General features: G+C 34.2%; 1 protein-coding gene across 4 annotated transcripts; it reads right to left on the reverse strand.

Moving 5' to 3' along the window:
• Positions 1-973: 973 nt before the first annotated feature.
• Positions 974-17,983, reverse strand: LOC147401906 (NAD(P)-binding Rossmann-fold superfamily protein). 4 transcript variants are annotated; one of them, XR_015178745.1, is made up of 13 exons: positions 17,823-17,983; positions 17,633-17,688; positions 17,463-17,496; positions 13,227-13,325; positions 12,969-13,117; positions 12,229-12,267; positions 11,840-11,932; positions 10,445-10,543; positions 7,870-7,971; positions 5,529-5,612; positions 4,631-4,768; positions 2,472-2,537; positions 1,382-1,424 (listed from the first exon to the last, which is right to left on the reverse strand). XR_015178745.1 is itself a non-coding variant. In XM_086443382.1 (12 exons), the coding sequence occupies exons 1-12, from the start codon at positions 17,896-17,898 to the stop codon at positions 1,338-1,340; spliced, it is 984 nt and encodes a 327-aa protein (XP_086299508.1). In that variant the 5' UTR covers positions 17,899-17,982; the 3' UTR covers positions 974-1,337. The 4 variants fall into 4 exon arrangements, 3 of the variants coding, with proteins under 3 accessions (XP_086299508.1, XP_086299509.1, XP_086299510.1); XM_086443382.1 differs by lacking the exon at positions 4,631-4,768 and having other exon boundaries at positions 974-1,424; positions 17,823-17,982; XM_086443383.1 differs by lacking the exons at positions 2,472-2,537; positions 4,631-4,768 and having other exon boundaries at positions 974-1,424.
• Between the last annotated feature and the right edge of the window lie 4,651 nt (positions 17,984-22,634).

Consider the following 22,634-nt stretch of genomic DNA (forward strand, 5'->3'; position numbering starts at 1 on the left):
ATACACCACTGAATTGTAGAAGATCAACTCCACAAGTATCAAAACATTCTGAATTATAAAATAGGGAAAACAATAAAAAATCAGGATTAGGGTTTGTGGGTAAAATCAAAATAATAAAATTTAAAAATTCTGTTATTTGTTGTTGAAATCACAAAATTTGGGATATTTTTATATGACACGGAAAAGAAGCAAAATACAGAGGATGAAGTGGTAATTTTCACAATCAAGAAGAAATTATTTCAAAGAAGAAAATCCTGTTTTCAAAACCAGGAAAAAGAAAAAAAGAAAAAAAAGAGGGAGAGATCTTACCTCTTATTTGAAGATGATGCTGAAGAGAGAGGGAAGATGACTTGATGGTGAGAACAAGAGAACTGCTGCTTTCGAGTTGGTAACTCACATAGGTTAGTGTTTCCAAACGCACAAAACTCTATTATAACCTTCACAATTGCCGACTCTCACACGCAACTAGCATTTATCAAACATACCCTAGTGATTTTCTGAACCATTAAGCATTTGATGATGAGAAAATAGTTGTAATTAAAACCTATCAAAAGGTGTTTGGATAAGAACAAACAAAAATCACTGAGTTGGGATTTTTACATGATTTTTGTAACAGACTTGATTGTTTTTCATAAACATGAATGTATGGGATCCATGAGTTAGGGTTCTGCCTGAAAGATGCATCCTTCTCCAGTCCTCTTTTCTAAAATATTGTTATCTGCTGCTGAAATATTTAAAACCACTATCAGGTCTATTGATGGACTGGTCCTGATCAGATTGGGGTTGAACTGGGACCAATTCGACAAGTATAGGATTAGTTGACTCAATCAAATTGGACCTTTAATGGATTGTGTTATTTCTTGATAAGGATTGCAATTTTTTTTTTTAAATTATTCAATCAAATTCTCTGTTGATGCTACATTCCATGCAAGGAATCATAATGAAAGGAAAATAAATAATCCAAAAACATTGATAGGGATTGCATTTTTTTTTTTAAATGGGGAGGGGCACACTTCTACATGTCAGACAACGCATTGTATAGTCATTCTAGCCAAGAACACATTCCAGGTACACACCCCATCTACAGCTACAGATCAGTAGTTGATTATTTTATGTATACTTGACTCACATGAAAAAGATCAGAGCCCTAATCCTTCCGACTCCTATGTTACAAAGTAACAACATAAATGCAAACAAAGTGACCAGAGCCTTGGTTCCACAAGAACCAACAGAACTTATTCCATGAGTTGCATTAAAATAAATAGTACACAGTTTACATCGAGCGATCTCTTTTAAAAAGCAAGGTGGCGTGCAAATGATTTCAAAAGTGGAGAGATTCATGCTACCTTCTTGTGTCCAAAGAACAATTTCCATGAATAAGTATTGCCCTTTTTTGCAGCAGCTTCTACTCGGTTCCCACCAATCTATAGATGACAAAACAAATAAAAAAGACCAGAAAATTTTGGAATCAAAACTACACCCAAAAAGAAAATAGACCAGAAAACTGGGGGACCAATATAATGCAACATTCCTATACATAAGAAAGTTCCAGGTTGAGCTCTCTGGAGTGTACATGGTGCATAGCATGAGGGTTTACAATCCCATATTTGACATTACAGGTAACGGAGACATAATATGCAGTTCATATAATTTACTATAAAAGAACACGTCATACATGTGAGTCAGAAGAAAATGACCATAAGAGAATCGATTTTCTTCACCCCCTTCACTTTCAGATATTATCTCCATGTTATGCACATGACTTTCAAAGTATATATTCTACTTGTGTAAACAAGTGAGTTATTGGATGAAAACAGTTCTGTATTTCCATTAGACAACCTCGTGGTTGTGGTGCAGAATGCCGAGTTACACTGTTGAGACAATTACGTAGATGCAGGAAGTTAGTCCATCGAGCATAGGGCCATTGTGCCTCTCCAGGGTAACACACTATGGCACATGCATGATAGACAGGTTCCTCCCATATTCCCATCCTGAAAAACATTTTCCATGCCTATAGGCTGACAGCCCAAACCCAAGGGGTTGGCCTAGTGGCAAGCTGAGCATCGATAAACTCCTCAGCAAGGGTAGATCAAGTGTTTGACACCCCACGAAGCAATGAATTCCTTGGGGCCACCCTCCAGGGTACGGTTGACCCTTGACCCAACCACTTGCATGTAGGACTTTCCAACGGGGCAGTGTGTGTGACCATGACCCAAAGGGTGGGGATACCCATGATAAGCAAAAAACAAAAAAGGCGTGCTGTGCCCATATGTGTCCACTCCAGGGTATGGTTGACGCTCGCCTCAACCAGTTACATGTAGGACTTTCCAAGGGGGCCAGTGCGTGTGACCTTGGGATTAGTCTCACCCGAAGGGTGGGGATACCCACAATAAGCCAAAAAAAAAAAGGCATATTGTGCCCATATCTGTGTCCCATAAGTTCCATTCCGAGTTACATGGAATAATAGATACCTTGTCCATTACCCAGTAGCCAATGGTTGGCATGTACTGCACCAAGTACATAATAGCAAGCACGGGCTGCAAGGCAGAGCAAAAGTGTCAGATGTTCAATTTTTTGGATAATCTAACCGTATTCCAACTTTTGACAAAACAGAGAGAAGTAAATAAATTATAACTACCTTTGCTCATACTAATAAGCTTAAATTTATGAAAAATTGCAATGGTGTAAAGGATTGAGTTTTGTATCCATGATAAGCATAAAAGTTTAGCCCTTCACACTACAGTATTTGGCTGCTGATCAATCCATCAGAACACTTCTACTCATGGGACATCCTTGGAAGGACCAACGTCCGGGAAAAAAAATAGTCCATCCTAAATTCTCAATTAATGAAGCAAGAGAATAAATAGGCAACAACATGGATACTAAAAGCAACAAAGAGAAGCAAAAGTAGTAACAGACTTCTACCAAGTAACTATGGACTATGGTATTGAACCAAACCCAACTGGATTGAGATGGGTTAACCAAAACCTAACCTGCACGAGGCCAAACATGAAGAAAACGTGGGTCTGCAAGGGTTTGACCAGGTCAGGTCAAGGATCGCCACTTCATTCTTTTGAGCTATCTTCCATCTAATAGATCACTCACACACTGGGTGGTTCAAGCTGAGGTATAGATGGATCATGTGTGGCATACTACTGAAAAGACACACAACTTTGTTGTCTTCAAAAAATAAAGAACACTTTCCTAGCATAATAACCTAGAGTTTCAAAATAAAAAAGCATGAACAAGTAAACCAATTTTGACCTTTATCAAGTTTTGGCTTTGATAGAGCAAAGGGTGTACAGTTTCCATTTTACATAAAAGCCTATTTATTATATTGCTATTTACTTCCTGCTAGATACTTGGGTTGTTAGTATCTCTTAGGAGTTAAGGAGTATGATATAGTAATTGATGTCGAACATCTACAAGAGGAAGATCAGATTGCACTTGAGAATCTAGAGAAAATGGACAAGGAAAAAGGAAGGAATGTCATGCTAATCGAATCTACCAAGAATTTTCAGGTCGAGTTGACTGAGTCAACCCTATTCAACTCGGGCTTGACCAGGTTGGACCAGAATTAGACCACTTCAGTTTCAGTTTTTTAGTCTTTATTTAATAAGTTAGGACTGTTTTAATAAATTTAGATATAAGTTTCTCAAAAGAAATTATGGTTTTTATTTTGGTTAGTTTCTAATTTGTTTTCAAGTTTCTATTTTTTTTTCTAAATTCATTTTTATTCTTTAAACTATAATTAAAAGTGCTTTAAAGTGTCTAAATTGGGTTATAATAGGTTTAGAAAGTTGTTAATTTGTTATTATGTTATAAATAGATTAAGAAAGTTACTTTTTAGTATTTTTGAAGGTTTCTAAGTTGTTATGATAAAGTTATCTATGTAAGGAGCTCCAAAAACAAAATTCAATAATTCAATACATATTAATTCAATTCAATTCTCTATTGCAAACTTTATATTCTCTCTTAATTACTTAATTTCTAGCTCTTTGCTTTATTTCTTCCAAGTTATTATCAATTGAATCGATTGATTCACACGCTTCCACTACTTCAATAATATACGTAAAGATTAAGGATCTTCGACCTTACTAAAAGCCAAAGAAATAGTGCCACATTTTTTCTTTTTTTCCCGATAGGCAAGCAGGTTATTGGTCAGTAATTAGTGGGTGAAGGTGGGTTTTGAACCTAAGTCATGGTATCAACACTCAAAAACTTTACCAAATTAGCAAACTAACACCTTCAAAAGGAAATAACATTTACCCACCAATAGACCCAAGAAAAAAAAAGTTTTCAAAATTAGATTATATTGCAAGTGCATGGAGAAAAAAAATCTTAAAGAGCATTTTCCTTATGGGAATTAGAAATATCATCAAGAGCTTTAGTCATTTCAAAAGCTCCACCGATTCCGTTAGGCTGGAGAAATTGGTGTCCAAGAGAGATTGGAATATCAGTCGTGGGTTCAAACCCAGTTACCTATATAATAAAAAAAGATTGAAAATGGTTGCCTCTTGAAGGTATTTTCAAGCTCTCCTTTGATGTTATGTTAACCAACCAACTACTCCAAAAGACCTATCTGTTAGAGAGAGGGGAAACTATGAATAAAAAGGGTCACAGGGCTAACCATCAAGGGTTAGCTGAGATGGTAAGGGCGACTAGGTTTGCTCCCTAGGTCACACCTTCAAATCTTTATATTTCCCTCCGCATAAAAGTGGCTATATTTTACTGCTGAACAAATGCTTGGGTGGTTGGTCCGTGTGGCCTGCCAAAGAAGAAGAAAAAAAGAGGGTTACGGGGATTAACTAGAGGATGACACACCCAAGAGTGAAGGAAAATACACACTCAACACTCCCCCTCACCCATAAAGGGTGGAAAGAATCGAACCTGTGACCTATATGAACCTAGCACTCTGATACCATGTTAATCAATCAACTACTCCAAAAGACCGATTTGTTGAAGACAGGGAGAACTATGAATATAAGAGGGTTACGGGGCTTAACTGGTGTATGACACACCCAAGAGTGCAGGAAAATATTCACTCAACAGTTCAATTCAAACATTAGGGAGAAATTAATATAGCATATTTTGGTCCAATAGGTGTTAAAAGGATTTTGGTGAAGCAGAGATATAATTCTGTTAACCAAAGATGGGTCTTTATTAAAAAAAATTGACGGGAGATTCACTCAATATGATTAATGAGTCTCTAGAAACAGCCCTTCTTAAGATTTGGATGCATCACCAACAAGAGAAATAATATTGCCACACCAATTCCTATGTAAATCACCAAAAAAATTACAGTTGGGGTGGTGTTAGCAAAAGTTAGTGTGGCAATACGAACTCTCTATAAATAATGATGCTGACTTCTTGACCACCTTTTAATAAACTCTTTAACTTATCAAAAAAGAAAGAAAGTTGGAAATGCTTCTATATTGGAGAATCGAGTCTCCCACCCCTGTTTAATTTTATCTGTCAATAAGAGCATCATCAAATAAAGACGAAAACAGTTATTGCATGAGAATAACCTGATCCGATATCCAAACTTCCTTTAGCCCATGTGTTGCTCCAACAATTGTTAGCTCTGCACATCTTTCTGATGAGACACGCTTCTGTTCACGAATAAGAACAGATAAAATGCAGAGGAAAAAAAGAACCCATAGTGATATGTATGCACCACTAGCTATAGTAGAATAATTCAAGTAGGTTGAGACAACTATCAATCACCTCAAGATCTCATATATAACCATGTACCTAAGAGAAAAGTAATATGCACTATTGCAGAACATGTGCCACTGATTGTACCTTTTTTAAGGAGTTGGCAACACAGTTTCTTTCTTCTTCTTTTTTTAATATGTAGAAATAGAAACTAACTACCCAAAATTTGAGAGTAAGTTTTCTCTCCAGAAGCCTTTAAGATTCCGTCAAAGATCAATGCAAGCCTAAATGAAAAAGCCTCTTATTCTAATCACATTCAGAGATTCCTTCTGCAAATAAAGGATCCAAAAGACCTTAAAAGTTTCAAATATTGCTTTCTCAGACTCTCTAGAGGTGGAAGGCTATTCAATGGGTTATTGTGAAGGATTGGGCCCTTAGAAATAGCTCAGATTGTAAAGCAGGACTTGGCCAGAGGCTGGTAGATAATCTTCTCTCATATGCTAAGAGAAATTAGTGGGTTTCATAGACAAACACGAATAAATGAGGACTTCCTGTATATGAAGAAATATTATTCCCTTGCTTGTATTATCTATAGTTTCAGACAACACTTGCCTTACCAACTACAAATAATTTAAGAATAATGATTTTCTGACTCCCCCCCTCTGACACATGCCCCCTTACGTAGCATGTGTTATAACCATAGATTATTTTCCTTGGGATACACAACTGCACATAATATGAGGGCGTGTGTCAAAGGGGGCGTCAAAAAATCACGACTCATAATTTAACTAAAGGATGTAACATGTACTATGAAAACATATTACCTTGAACACCATTCTACCTTTTTTGCTTCATCAGGCAAAAGATTACAAAATGCAGTGTTATTATCACCAAGGCAGATATGCTTTGACCATAAAAGCTACCATCAGAATTCGTAAATTTTTGGAGATCCTACTGGTGGTTTCTTCCAAAGCCCTTTAGGCTTCACATGTCTAGCATAGCTTCTCACCACTTCTAATCTCTTATCAAGACTGGAGCATGAACCAACAGCCAATTTCTAAGTTCTAACTAAAACCTTAGATAAAGTTTCATCTTCTTAATCGTCTTATGCATGTAGAGACTTCATCTTTGAAGATTCTACCATTCATTTCCTCTCACATCCACCAAAAGAAGCAAATGGAATGTATCAATGGATGAATGAACACAAAAAGATTGGATACACAGAGTTGGTCAGCTCTAGATGAGTGAGTAGAAAAAGATTGAAAAAGTTGTGTTACGAACAAGGTTTGTCCCTCTAGTGAATAAAACGAATAAAAAATGTTATTTTTTTCCAACAAAAAAATAAATAATGTTCCTTATGTATTAAACGCGAAAAGGTGTTTTCTTGGGGAAAAAAAATTTAAAACAAAAAAATTATTGGGGAAAGAGAGAGAGAGAGAGAGAGAGATATGGGGGAGGGGGGGTTAACATCTTTTTTTCCCTTCTCTTTGGTCTCTACCTTTACAAGTTTTAAGCTTGTTTTTACATGCTATTGCTCAAAAGATATGGTAAAACATTTTTTTAGCATCATAGCATGCATAACTATGTGTGGAAACATGTTATATTGTATAAATATTCAATAGTGGATTTTTTGCTAAAAAATATATTGAAAACTTAGAATACACGTTTAATGTATTTTATCTATATATTTCCCTAATTTTTTATTTTATTATATTTTTCCCTTTTTTCTGAGGAGGAAAGTTTTCCATTGCAGTTTTAACCAGTAGTCTTGACTTGTTGACTTTGCTTGGCAGAAGTTTTGAGATATTGTACATTCAATATCCCTTAGTGCCAATGACGTTGCTGACTCGTTGACTAAAGGACTTATATCTAGACAATTGCGATGGAGACTCTTTCAAGTTTTTTGAACGTTATTTTTCTTTATTAATCATAAAAAAATATTATAGTGCTCAAATATATTTACTCAATTTACTTCTCTTTCAAATTTTTATCACATTCAAAAAAATGTGCCGTTAAGGTCTGCATCAAGGGTCAATACATTGTATCTTTTTTCCTATCTAACATCAACAAATTCGACTCTCATAACAGATTCTTATTTAGCAAAACTACTAGGGACGCTGTCAGATACTTTTCACCAGTAACATAATACTAAAAAATGTTGCTTTATGAAATGGGCGTGTGCCTCAAAACTTATGGATGAAAAATCCTCACCCCAGAAGAACCCTTCTGTCCTGAAGAGCTTGTTCCAGAACTGTTCGGCGTGTCTATTGGCCCAGGACAAACAACTGTCACCTTAATTCCTTTCTGACAAAGCTGTGAACATGAAAGAGGGCAACAAACGTGAGCATGACATGTTAACATCAGGTACATAAAGTAAAATTTGTTATAAAAGTTCTTGTATAGACTCTGTATGTGCAACTTTCCTTCTCAAATGCTTTTTTACCTTTAGAAACACATATATTTCTCAAACTATAGGTGCTAAGCCATAGAATGTCTATCATGGTTTGTTGTCAAGGAATTATATGCTTTTACCCCTCATATTTGGGGTCAGAAGTGTGAATCTTATCTTGCCATTCTCTGTATTGTTCCAATTTTATCGGATGTCTCCAAAGAGACTTACCATTAAATTTATCCATATCTATATCTTCTGCTTAGGCATGTGACTTTCTTTAGATATGAACATTCAACCTAAATCCATGTCATTTTTTGGCCTTCTTCTTGTCCTTTTAGAGCTTTTTTTTTTCCTTTTGACTACACCAAGGTGTTGCTTTTCACTGTACAACCTTTAGTCTTTGTTCTACATGCTCAAACCATTTGAACAAACTTAACTTTATTTTATCTCCTATTGCGGCCATTGCTAGATTCTGTAATTATGCTTATTCTTATTTTGTGTTTCTAGCCTTTCCACTAATCCATATCAACAACATCAAATTTGTCACTCTCATCCCAATCCATGAACATGATGTATTTTCATTTCCCAAAAAAAATTCCATTAAACATGTCTGCTTTAATTTTTTTTCTTGTAATTTCTCCTTGTAGTTTGATTGGTACACATTGGTCGTCACATAACAATTTGGAAGTGCCTCTTTTATCATATAAAGTTTTTTTTATAGAAATATAGGATAAATCTCTTCTAGAATGCCTTAGATAGAATGGAAAATTTCACCTGGCATAATAGCAAAAGAATATGTATATGGAACTATAAGATAAATCTAATCTAAAATACCTTATAAAGAAAGGAAGATTTCACCCAGCATGATAGCAAAAGAATATGTATATGGTGATGGGAGTATGGGGCAACATAGAGATCATGTTGGACAATACGACCACACAATTAAATGTCCATATCATGGAGACCACCATCACACCAAAAAGTTCATTATGATCTTCGGGCCCACCCATTGTATGTGTGTGACCGTTTAATTACACATAAATATATTAGACAGCTAAGAGCATAGTCACAAAGTCAGAGTACAGGTTTAAAATGGCAACGGAAAACTTCAGAAAAAAAAAGTAGAAAACGGGGAAAAAACGATGAAACATAAAATATAAATAAAAAAAAAAAAATTTTAAAGTATATATTTAATGATACATAAGACATTTATTCTATGTTTCCAATATAACATGTTCTCAAACATACTTATACATGTTATGATGCCAAAATAAAGTTTACAAATCAACAAATCTTTTGTTCAAGATATTATCATCAAATCCTATATATTTTTACATTTATGAATTACCAAGTTCTATTATGTATCAAATCCCACATTAAAAAAAAAAAAAAAGGTGTTTAGTTTTTTTTTTTGTGAAAAGAACTTGTTTAAAACAAAAAAAAAATTCGAAAGGTCTCGTTTTAATCATCAGAGGTACAAAACATGTTTTAAATGCGTTTTTGGTTAAGAGTAATAATACAACTTTTTATAACCATTTAGATTACACATTCAACCTAGTAAAATTTCACAAGACCTTAATCATTAGGTTTATAAAATGAAAGATAAAAGATATCATTTAGAATAAAAATAAGAGATAAAAGACAATATTCATCATATTTTACATTTTTTATTTTTAATAAATATTTTATTTTAGAATAGCCTACCTATTTTCCCAGACCTAGCCTTTCCACATGTAATGTTCATGCAACACTCATGCTAATACCCTTATCTATTCCAAGTCAGTCTTCCACAATGAAAACAGGAGTTCCCTCAACTCCCTAAGACAATCCAGACAAGATAACAGTCAAAGAGAACACAAGTGATTTGCAAAACAGAATTGTCATACTATCTACTCTAAGTAGTTTGGGTGATTCATGTGGGATTGATACAGATGAGGACTTATCCCCCTTAACATAGAATAGGTATCATTATTTTCTGGAATTTTCCTTACTGAAAACAAGAACATCTCTACTCTAAAATATTTTCATGGTATACAAGATTATATGCAACTTTTACGGTATATTAAAGGAACTATGTAAATGTTCCTTTGTGGATTCTTCCATATAGGACCACCACATTCTAGAGATTTCAGTGCTATTCTAGAACTCTTTGACTTGTGACATGTGATGGGGAAAATCTAATATCACACAATAAGGCCGTGAAACTATGCTTCAGCTTGGCCCATCAGACTAAACCATTGATTTGTCCAGTTTGGTGGCTTGTCCAATTTTTCAATTACAATGTATCAATCATGCTAGTACAGTATAATGTCCTGCCAAAGGCAGCATGCATACATGGAATCAAGTTCAAAGCAGAAATGTTGAATTGTCAAAAAACAGAAGTTAAAGATATACCTCAGAACGCAGAGTATGGAAGTATCCATTTAGAGCATACTTAGAAGCAGAGTATACAGCCTGACCTGGTGCAGGTGTCTTCCCTGCAGCACTGCTCATCTGCATTTGAAATGAAGGTCAAATAATTTAAGTATAATAAATAATTTAGAGAGGTGCCCACCAAGGATTTCAAAGTTTCATATGTTCACATGTATTGATGCACGGACCCACAATTTGCAATGACCAATGTAACAAGGGCCGACACTTTGATTTTTTCCATGTTGGCCATATATATATGCATGGGAACACCCGACATACATCCTAAATGTAACACAATGTCACCTCTTTATTTTCTATAAAAATGATTCTTGAAAGAGGTTTGGCTTAATCCATCCTCCATACACTAATTTATTAGGTTGATAAACACAACAATAATTTGATTAGAAATACAATTTATTAAGTTATTTTGGGTATAAGCCGTTAAAAATGGCTCTTCAACAACTCTCATTTTTTGATGTAGGTTGTTTAGGGGATATTCCGTGGAAAGTAGGTTTGATTCTTTCGATGGTTTTCATTGAAACCGAAGCCCCGGAAATGCTTTTTATTGGCAGCTATGCTGAGATTTCCAGTTCCAGCATTGAGGTAATGCCTAATGGCATCGGGAGCGAGTTGTTGGAGGGGCTTAGTGCAATGGATATATAGAAATTTTTTCTTTTGCTTTCATATATTTCTTTATTACTATTTTTTTCTGATCTTCTACGTTAAGTATAGCTAATATATCATATTATAATAAATGTGTATGATGTGTTGGCGTTTTGGACTCCTCGAAGGCACCATTTCAGACACCATGTACCTGTATAGGACATCGATATAAATGAATATGCCCTTGTTGAAGAAGCGATGACCAATAAGAGCAGCTCTTGGATGGACAAAAGCCCAACATCGCATGTACCACACAAAACTACCCATTTAATCACTGTCTTTCATAGTTCATCGATCGAATGGTTAGGATCATTTGATTAGTAAGTCTCTTGGCCTAGGGACATTCAAAAGGTGGCCCATTAGATGACTGTAAAAAAAAAATTATAATTATAAATTTATTCAAAAAGAAGAAAAGAGAATAGACAAAGACGCTCGAGATGACCAACCAAAAAGAAACACAAACCAACTCAACACCAACTAGTCCTCACACAAGGAACCCCACCTAAACACAAAGTCCTCAAAAAATACACCTTTGAACCCCGGACTAAGCTTACACCAAAAGAAAAGCAACCCCAAAACATCCAACAAGCATGTGAGTTTCCCACCCTCTAATAGTTTTCCCATGAAAATAAAAAACAATAATAAACATGAATTGTTTCAAGAACAACTTCAAATAATCATAACAAATGAAAGAAGGAATTTATGTTAACATACCACAACAAAGTGTCCTTTCCCCCTCCTCAACATTGAAGGTGCCAAGAGTCTAGTGAGAGTTATTGTCCCCAGAACATTCACATTGAATGTAGCCTAGTTATCAGAAAACAGAGTACCAAATAAGTTCTTTTCTTTTTCTTTCTTGTGTGTGTGTGGGAAGGCTCAATATAGAGAAGAACACAAACAAGTACTATTTGATGGAATAATTTGGTCAATGCATCCTGAGTGTTAAACACTATCTCTGACTATTCATATAACACATGCACCCACTAACTCATGGCAGACCATGAGGTTATCTGTACAGTAAAGATTGGGTCTGACCATCAGGGTGCTTCTGTTCTTTTTCTCACATTTTTGTTTGATCAGTTTTGACCCAAGTAATATGATACCTTAAGACCTTCCTCAGTCACATCCAAAATCGATGACTTCTGCAACCAGAGAACAAACCAAGAAAGGATAGTTAGAAGCAAACAGTAATCACATACCTATTTCACAACTAAAACCTTATACATTTCAAGTCCTAGATTTTGTTTTGAGGGCGAACATACTGGCACATTATCATCAGCCTAATGCCTCAACAAGGCAGTATTATCTACAGTGATTTAGCAATATAGTGCCAATTCTCAGTAGTAAATTTTGAAAGCACGCTGTATGAGACATTTTTTAAGTCTTGAATCTGTGTTTCTTTTTTTTTCCCCACACTTAAGCAATTAATAGGGAGATGACAGCAAGATGTTTATGTTCAAATAAGAGCAAGAAGGGTGAAAAGCACAGCCAGATCCGTCAAAAATGAGTACCACTGTTACATGGTTCAAATGGTATCTATTCACATTTTAAATGATTAGAGAAATACAAAAATAAGCACGTCATCTATGGCTTTACTCGTCATTAGGCACCTATAAATGGTGTTCCCAACTTCTATGTAAGTTGGGAACATCATTATTCATTAATTATTTCCTCAGGTTTTACGCATTTCTTTCATTCGTTTAAACATAGTGGAAATCATTATTAACCTATGTGTGTGTTTTAGTGTACATGATGGGCTTTGTTAGACTCTAAATTGAGTGTGGTTCATAGATTCTGAGTTAGTTATCTCTAGCAGATCCAATTATGTATATTTTTCACTTACAGGGCGTTCATAGGCTGCATTGTGAATCATATAATCAACACCAGCATCCGGAAAAAAGGACTCCGCTTTCTGTACAACTTCCTTGAGAGATTCTTCACCAGATGCCAAATCCAAAGGTAAAACCTTAACAGCCTCTGGTGCATGTTTACCTGTGCAAAGACTAGGCAGAGATTAGGAAAAAGAAAAGAAAAATTATATTTGAATATAAATGAGTAAAAATCCAAAGTAGATGTACAGCTTAAGATGGAAAGCATATACCAACAAGTTGAGTTTTGACACGCTCTAGTTCAGATTCGCTTCGTGCAGAAATTATGAGCTTGGCCCCTAAACCAGCGAGCTGTTTTGCAAGAACCTCCCCTACCAATCCAATCAAAAAGTTGTAATTTATCTGGAATCCTTAGCCTAGTACAGATAAAAGAAAAACAGGTGCTCTGATTCTGATCCTACTGACTTATTTCATATGTTCTTGAAGAAGAAAATCAGAAACTTCTAGATCTTATTCCATTTAGTAAGCTTTTAATATTACCTTCGAAAATTCTCCTAGCAGTCATATATATATTGTTTTTTTTTGCCGATCAATAAACCAGCACTGAAAAATTAGATCAAGTATGATCCCAAGGCCAATTATAGATGTGAACCATAATTCAAAATATCCATATATTTATTGTCCTCATCCTCATCTTATTCCACCATTCAATTCTGTCTAGAGCCACATTTAACGTGTTCTATTGATGCATTGCCTTTGGGGATGCCCTAGATGTTGCAATTTTGTGGCCATTGAGGCCTTAATACTCTTCATTGACTCATTGTATTATGTAATCATAATGATGAATGTTTATTTGAGGAGGGGCACATGTTCCCCACGGACACTTGGTATGGCTTGTGAGCTAGGCCAATACCACAAGTCCTAAAACCAAGCATAAGGCCTAAAACACCACATTTTGGGGTTTACTGGTTAGCCCTTATTGAGGTTTATAATGGCCTGATGATTTAGGCATGAGGCATGTGGCCTCTTGTGTGAAGGTTCAAAGGCTTGAGAGGACAAGAGCCTAAAACCTCAAAGATAGTGACCTTCACCACATGCATGATGATAGCCGCAATTTAAGATCGAAAGGATAGATCTTTCCATGCATGTGCTATGAGAGAAATCCCTTTACACTCAAATAGACTCTAAATGCGATGGATGCATGTCTAGACTTGTCCTTAGGGGACACTTGGAACCCATTGGATGATTGATTGGTTCATTTGATATTTCCTAAGTTTTGATTGATCAAACATGGACTACTGCAAAAAGACATATTAGCCATGGATCAATTGACTTATTGAGGATTAGATTGTAATCAGTTGCAAAAGGCTAACATGGGATACCTGCTTATGTTATTGGTCATAATTTAAGTGCACAAATGCTTGCATTTTTACTAAAGTTTTCAAAGTCTAATTTTTGTATACATAGTAAGTCCTTGATGACCACAAGGACTTATTGTTTTTATCTTAGTAAATATTTTTTACTTAATATATTTTCTTATTAATTTTGCAAGCATGAAAATTATGGCAAAGAAGGGATATAGGTGTATGGCCAAGATTTAGAGATGATGGTGTATCTAGATCTAAGGGCCGAGATTAATTCTCACTTCTCTCACCCCATGGATCCATCAATTATGGAGAATAATGGTAAAGCTTCAACCATGAGAGACTTTTTATTTTTCCAATATTATTGAGAGTAAATGTGGAACCTCTACCATGTGAGAGTTTCCATTTTGATAAGTCTTTTCAAATACCCATAATAAGCTATCACGTTATAAGCCTTTTTTTATAGAGAAAATTACTCTTAAAACCACATTTATTAAAATACAGACCTACAGGTCCCTAGTTATAGAATATGGACCTTTAAAGACCCCGTTTTTGAAACGTTTTCCTAGTAGAGATTTTATGGAACTTCCGTCACAATTTTTATCCAAAACTACCAAAAATACCCTTCATATATAAATTAAGTTATTAATTTGTCCTTAAGTATTTAATAAATTACTGAAAATGCCCTAACCCTTTATATGTTTCTCTTTCCTCTCTCTCAAATCTAATTAAAAGAAGAGAACTGCTATTGGCACCACAACTTTTACCTATTACACCCCAATTTCTCAAATTATTTATCACACCCCAACCTTTAAATGTTGATACCCAACTTTTATCTATTACACCCCAATTTTGTACATTATTTATCACACCCCAACTTTTAAATGTTGATACAATCGAATTTATTGCTTGACCAATTTTTTTAAAAGAAGGTTTTATAACTGAGAATCTAATATTATTAATCAACAATTATATATTTATAATTGATAATCTACTATTATTAATGGAAAGCGTTCGAAGGCCCTAAAAAGGGCCAAATCCTCACAAAAAATCAGCCCATTCCGAAATTTCTAACCCCACCAAAAGTGGTTTACAAAAACCGGACGTTCCACGATTCTTCAACATATAAACTAGGGTTACAAATTTCAAGATGAGCTGAATAATTGTAGATTCTCAGTTATAAATTTGTAATTATTGATTAATGATAGTAGATTCTCAATTATAAAATCTTACTTTAAAAAAAATGGGTCAAGCAATAAATTCAATTATATCAACATTTAAAGTTGGGGTGTGATGAATAATGTACAAATGTGGCGTGTAATAGGTAAAAGTTGGGGTTAGCAGCTCTCTTTTTTTTAGTTAGATTTGAGAGAGAGGAAAGAGAAACGTATAAACGATTAGGGCATTTTTAGTAATTTATTAAATACTTTAGGACAAATTAATAACTTAATATATATAAAGGATATTTCTAGTAGTTTTGGATAAAAATTGTGACGGAAGTTACATAAAGCCTCTACTAGGAAAACATTTCAAAATCGGGGTCTTTAAAGATCCATATTATATAACTAGAGACCTGTTGGTCCATATTTTAATAAATGTGGTTTTAAGAGTAATTTTGCCTTTTTTATAAGTCTTTCCATATTACAATGATAAGTTATCATTGTTAAGACTTTTTGCCTTCTCGCTTAATGCTCTCAATAACTTTCATTCTACCTCCAAAACTATATAAATAGCCTTCATTGGTTCGCATAAGAAAATTGCTAAAGCATTTTTCTAAGTGTGTTGAAGAGTTTGTTTGAGCATTCTCCAATATTGAAGCGGTGTGCCATCGATATGAAGGATAACATGGGGTGTACTAAGTCCTATTGGGGTGACCTTTAGGCATTAACAAATCTATATCCTTTCTCATGTTTCTATCTTAATTACTAACATATCTTGATCTCATAATTTATTGTTTTTCTTTTGTGGCAGCACCTTGTTGATTTTTTTATTTTTTATTTTTATTTGTGTGTGTGTGTGTGTGTAAGAAGTCGTAGTCTCGTTGTAAATGGTGTGGGTCAGTAAATAGAATTAAAAAAAATTACAAAACTTTATCTTTATTTTTACTATACTCGCCATCAAATACTACACACGCTAGAAAGAACTAAATGAAATGTAACAACAGGATTCGTGTATAAGAGTGGCGGATTCATACATCAGCTGCCAACCCATCGTAACCGTTGTTTATCCGGGCTTGGGACCATCAATGATCAATAAGACCCTATATTGTTCAATGTGAATTGTAATACATCCTTGTACCACCCCTTATGCATTGTAGTTACGTGCACATTTTGCTCAAAATACTTTTTTTTTTTATAGAGCATCACTGCATAATAAATTGTAATTCGTCATCAAAAAAATAATAAATTGTAATTTAATTGATACCTCGTCAATTCATAACTTAGATGACTGAATTCTATGATTTCCCCCGAAATAGATACTCCAACATGTATCGAATGGACCAAGTGATACTTGAAACCATAATGTGAGCACAAACACAACCACAATGATTTAAAAAATAACAAGGTTCGAGTGCATTTCCATTGGGGCTAAAGATTATAGTTAGAAAACCCATGAATAGTTTAAAAAAAGTATATACAGCGAAGGTAGCAACTCAATGAGATGGTAAAGTTTGTGAGTAGCAATACCAACAAACCTCGGATCAAAACACTGCCCTTACCGAACCAAAAAGTAAATTAAAAAAAACGAGGAAAAAACTACAAAGACAGTTAACAGAAGCCGTGCTCCTATTAATAAATCCTTACATTCTAGCACTGCCACAATTAATATGGATAGAAATACAGATGAATCTCTATATGAACAAGAGATCTCCATTAATACCCGACCAATCTTAAGTCGAACAACATACAAGGTTAAGTTCGACAATACATCAAAATCACGAGGTTATAAAAAAAGATTAGCAAAAACTACTACTCTACTAAAAATCCAAAACACTCTTTTTGCTGAAATTGAGCAGCATTAAACATCCATAAAAATCATAATTTTCATAGCACATCTGCTTCAAATTTCGACATTTATTGAAACATATTAAATCGATAATTAGAGTTAAAATTCGAGAAGAAAATTTGCTACTAAATCGCTTACCGATTCCACGACTTGCACCAGTAATCCAAACAACCTGAACATATACGCAAAATTTAAAATTTTAAAAATTTAAATTAAAATTAAAGAGAGAGAGAGAGAGAGAGAGGAAAATCAATACTTAATACAAATTTAAGATATGGGTTTTATTCGACAGGAATGAAAAGTCAAACCTTGTCTTCGATTTCTTCTTGCTTCACACGCCCTTTTGACAGTAATGTGAAATCTCCTATAAAATCCACAGAGAAGGAGAGAGAATAACAAATGATCCAACTACGAATAGTGTAAACTATGGTCGAATTAATGCTTAAAATGCTCAAAATGAATATGGGGGAAGAGAGAGATTAGGGTTTTGGTTATTACCATCTGCAATGGCGAATTTAAATAAGATTGCGAATATTGCAGCGATAAATAACGAAGCTAAGACCAGTGTGATCATTCTCTCGCTCAGATGAAATTCGGATTTTTTTTTTTTTTTTTTTTTTTTGGTCCTCTAACATGTAATGTACCTGTGATGCCTGGTTCAGGTTCGTCGGTTCACTCGGTTCGAATTTGTACTGGTGATTTGCCACAAGAAAACCAACTCGGTTCATAATTCGGTCGCGTGTGGATGAGCATGAGAGCTGCTATTAGCACCCCAATTTCTACTTACTACATCTCAATTTCTTGAATTATTATTAAATTTTCTTCTTTTTTTTATAAGTTCTTGAATTTATTATCACACCCCAATTAAAGATTAAAACACATTTTCAAACATTACATGGTTTGGCTCAAAATAAACATTAAAACACATTATAATGCTCACTTTAAACAATTTCAGTGGTAGTTTACCATTATGATTAGGCTCGTAAAAAATCCTATAAACCCAAAAAATAGAAATGTAGCAAGAAAAAAATAAACAATTGAGAGGACTTTTATTGACACCTCAACTTTTATTTATTCTCAATTATTCATGTACTTTCTTTATTTTTAATTGGGGTGTAATAAGTAAATGTCCAGGTGCCAATAGAAGCTCTCTTTTAAATTGGGGTGTCAATAACAGCTCTCATTACTTGTGAATCCTAATGGAGGGATTTCTTTCTAAACACCACCTAATTTTTATGCACAAAGTTGATGGTCCATTTAGTAAATTTCCTTAATGCCTCACCCTTCTTTCAGCTGATGAGTTCCGTGATTTAAATTGTCGAGATCAACAATTCAAATTATTGAGTTTATCTTTCATTCAATTGTGTCAACTTAACTTTGTTATAACTGTCAAGATCAACAAATTTAAATCATTTATCTCGATGTTTAAATATGAATCATCGAGATCGATGATTCAAATTGTTGATACCAACCTTGCTATAGTTGTTGTTCTCAACGTGAAACATCAAGATCAACAATTCAAATTATAAATATCAATGATTTGAATGCTTGCTTTCAACTGTTTCAAATTATAAACATCGATGAGTTTGTCGGCTTATAGGGGCATTAAGGAAAAAATATTTTATTGATTGGTTGGTTAAGGTATAGTTAAAGGTAGCAATAGGTCGAGTAATACCTGTTTACCCGACTCATCTGATCCAAATAAATCATAAATGGGCAAGGTTTTTCTACCCGATTAAGAATTCGGTAATGTTACCCGATACCTGTTTACTCGGAAATCCTATAAAGCTAGGTATGGAATATACATCATATCCTACCCGATTACTTGATGGCCAAATTATATTTTCATATTCTATATAAAAATATATATAAATAATTATGGTTTTTATTATATAACTTTTGTCATTAAAGTGAAAAAAAATTCCAGTGAGAGGGTAAAAATTTGTGTGACCCAAGATATGGTATGGTTATCCATCTAAAACTTTGGTAAAAATTTGGATTTGGGTATTATCCTTAAGTTCAAGAAAAAAATCGGGTATGGGTGTGTGTGTCTCAATTCGAGTATGGAATCAATAGGTGTCTTACCTGACCCATTGCCCCATAGTACTGTATATCCAAAGGCAAAGGCGTAGACATAGATTTTTAGTTTAAATCCAATCTCTACTTGAATTTGAAATTGCCACAATTCCTTTTTAGAATAGGATGTGAATGGGCACCCGAAAGATAGTTTTAGAAAAATTAGTTTTCGTCGTAGTGACTTTCATATGGATAGGGTATTAATTTATCTAAGACCTAAGTAAGAGGATCCATTTTAAGAAATAGGGAAGATGTTAGGCACCCTATTTCCTTCACCTTAGGTGGTAACATATGCATAGGTCATTTTTTATATTTTGAAAAAATCTAAAAGAGAAAGATATGAAAATAAAACTTGAACCCTCAATCTTTGAGGGATTTTATTTCGGGTCTAGATCATAAAGGTCACCTCATTAAAAGAGGGATCCCATGGTGATTAAACCACAAAGACATACATTTTAAGGAAAGTGAACCTCCAAAATCAAAAGAAAATGAAAGGTGAAAGGGAGAGATAGGAGATGAAGATGGAGAGAAGAAATAAAGGAAATTATTTTCCTGCACCCACCTTAAAGTTTTAAGTTTCATTTTCTTCTTGAGTCTTTGATCTAAATATTTATGTGAAATCCTTTTTTTTTTTAAATAAGAGAGTGAGAAGGGGGTGAATAAAGGGTTGATTAATGAGTTGGGTAGGGCTTATATTTATAAGGGTTTGAGATGTATTAAGGTGAGGGATTGAAAGAGATGACTCGAGAGTGAGAGTTCAAGTATTAGTTTTTCAAAGGGTGAAATGGCTTTTTATAAGTGTTGAGGTTTGCCTTTAGAGGTAGAATGGGGTGAAAATAGAAAATGATAGTAAATGACTCGGGGTTTGTGAATAAGGTGTAGGAAATTTGTGGTTAGGGGAGGATAAACTTGGTAAAAAGATGTTGAAATGGATTACTCGACCCATATGGGTTGAGTATTAGGTGAGATTAAGGGATGTGAGTGTTGGTTGGAATAATGATTATGTAAAGATGTAGGTATTGATATTTTAGAAGGGTAGAGGAGATGGTGACACATGATTAAAGAAGTACGAGTGTGTGTGTTAGGTGAGTTGATTAAAGATAAGGGGTTTGGATAGTGATGGGACCGATCATTGATTTTTTGTGGTGATTAGTTAAGATTGTGGATATAAATATGTTTTTGGATCTGAGTAGAGGTTCAATTTAGTATGGGTCTTTTTTTGTGTTGAGCTTAGAATTGGGTTATGATTTGAGTCAAGTTGGATTAGGGTATGAATTGAAATTGGTAGGCCTAGGTGGGCTTAGAAATGGGTTCGATACTTGATAGAAGATTCGGGATTAGATGGGTAAGGGTTTGAGAAGATAATGGGGTTGAAAAAGTGGAAGGGTTTAGATGATGAATTAATCCTACGGTAGGCCATTGAAAGTCTTAAGGCTTTTGATTTGAACAAAAAAATAGTTTTTTTAATAATATTTGAGCCCTTAAGCTTGTTGACTTTTTTTTTTTTTTTTTGATAAAAATATATATTTTTGAGCCTTTTTCGAGTGGGGTCCTTTCAAATTGGGGTGTCTCCAAAAAGGTGCATTTGGAAAATACCTCCATAAGGTCTGTTAAGTATTTTTCCCTATTTTTTAAGGGGTCAACTATTTGCATACACTGAAATGGCTTATTCCACCTACTTTCTTGCGATACCCGCCTTAATTTTAAAATAACTATCTACACACACCTATTAAATGTACTTTATCCTAAGTTACTTATTTCATCCACCTAAAGGTATTAAACCATTTTTCTTATTCTTTTTATTTTCTCTTTATCTCTTTTATTCCTTTTTCTTCTTCTTCTTTGCATCTAGAAAGGTTTTGACAAGGGTTTTAAGCTTTGATCTTACTTATTTTTCTTACCTTAACACTTCCATTTAAGTCGAAGTTGTTCACATGAGAAAGTTGTGTTTGATAGGTACTTAATGTAGCTATGCAATTTTCAAATTTGAAAAATCGACACTATGTGATTTGGAGTCGACACCATCCATTTTTAGAAAATGGGTGTGAATGATCACTCGAAAATTAATTTTGAAAATTGATTTTTGTAAGGGGTATTATAGTGACTCTTGTGCGAATATGGCATCGGTCTACCTAAAGTTTAGGTAATGGGTCTGATTAGAAAGTGGGGACAATGTTAAGCACCCCACTTTCTCCACCTTAGATTTTTATCTCGAAACATGGTTATTAGTTTTAGAATAAAAAAAGGAAGAGAAAACCCATAAGAAGAAAAAAATATGGTTTTATACCCTTAAACATAAAAGGTCATTAATATTGGGTTAAATCATGAGAATCACTTCATCGATAGAAGGGATCCTAACTTGTGTCCCGTCTTAAAAGCATATAATTTGAAAAATGTAAGTCTTTGTAGTCATGGGCCCATTTTTATAGAAATGGGCCAAATAAAAACTTTTAATGGTGGGTGCACAAAGTATGTATGGTTAAAGAAAGCAAGGATTTTGAAAGGCTTCAACCCTTACCATTTTGATTGAGCCGAAACTCAATCAATCTGGTGTAGGAGAGGATATTCACTACATCTTAGGGATTTCTAAACTGAAATTAAAGAGAGAGAGGGAGGTAGAAGAGGGAGATAAAAGAGGGGGAGTACAATTACATTAATTTAATTATAACCCCACCTTATTCTTGTTATTGTTTTTATTATCTTCTTAATGTATTTTCTTAGCCTTTAGAGAAATACTTCTTAATCTTGAATTTAAGTGTAAAGTCTAAGACTATGTTTGGATTAAGAAAAATGGAGAGAAGATAAACTCGTTAAGAGAAGATAAACTCAATTTCTCTCCATCGTGTTTGGATTGAAATGAGAGAACTTGGGACAACTTTGGAATTTTAAAATATATTAAAAGAGTAGGGTCAGCGTTGGAATCATAAAATATTTTTAAAAAGGTTTTTCTCCATTTATCTCCTCTTCTTTCCACTTTTGGAGAGAAAGAAAACTCATATTTTTTTCCTCCTATTATCTCTAATTATTTTCTCTTTTTTCCCCCACTTAACAAGAGAAATTGAAAGAACTCATTTATTTTCTCTTATCTTCTCTCCATTTCTCTTAATTTAAACACAATGTTAAAGTTGATAGGGTTTTAGTGTTGGGATTTGAGAAGGGTGGTGTATGGATTTAGGATTGAGATAAATAAATGGCTTGAGATAACTAAAATTTGAGGCTTTAGAGGAGTCCAAA

Source organism: Akebia trifoliata, chromosome 5, assembly GCF_017979445.1.
Source record: "Akebia trifoliata isolate Shusen 1 chromosome 5, ASM1797944v1, whole genome shotgun sequence".
In the NCBI taxonomy this organism is placed as follows: Eukaryota; Viridiplantae; Streptophyta; class Magnoliopsida; order Ranunculales; family Lardizabalaceae; genus Akebia; species Akebia trifoliata.

What these genes read in the sequence shown, in the direction of transcription:
- LOC147401906 (XM_086443382.1), bottom strand. Translation starts at nt 17,898, where the DNA reads ATGATCACACTGGTCTTAGCTTCGTTATTTATCGCTGCAATATTCGCA. An exon ending in AAGAAGAAATCGAAGACAAG is followed by an intron (nt 17,497 to 17,632) that starts GTTTGACTTTTC and finishes GTATATGTTCAG; the next exon opens with GTTGTTTGGATTACTGGTGC. An exon ending in TCCATACTCTGCGTTCTGAG is followed by an intron (nt 7,972 to 10,444) that starts GTATATCTTTAA and finishes TCATGTTCACAG; the next exon opens with CTTTGTCAGAAAGGAATTAA.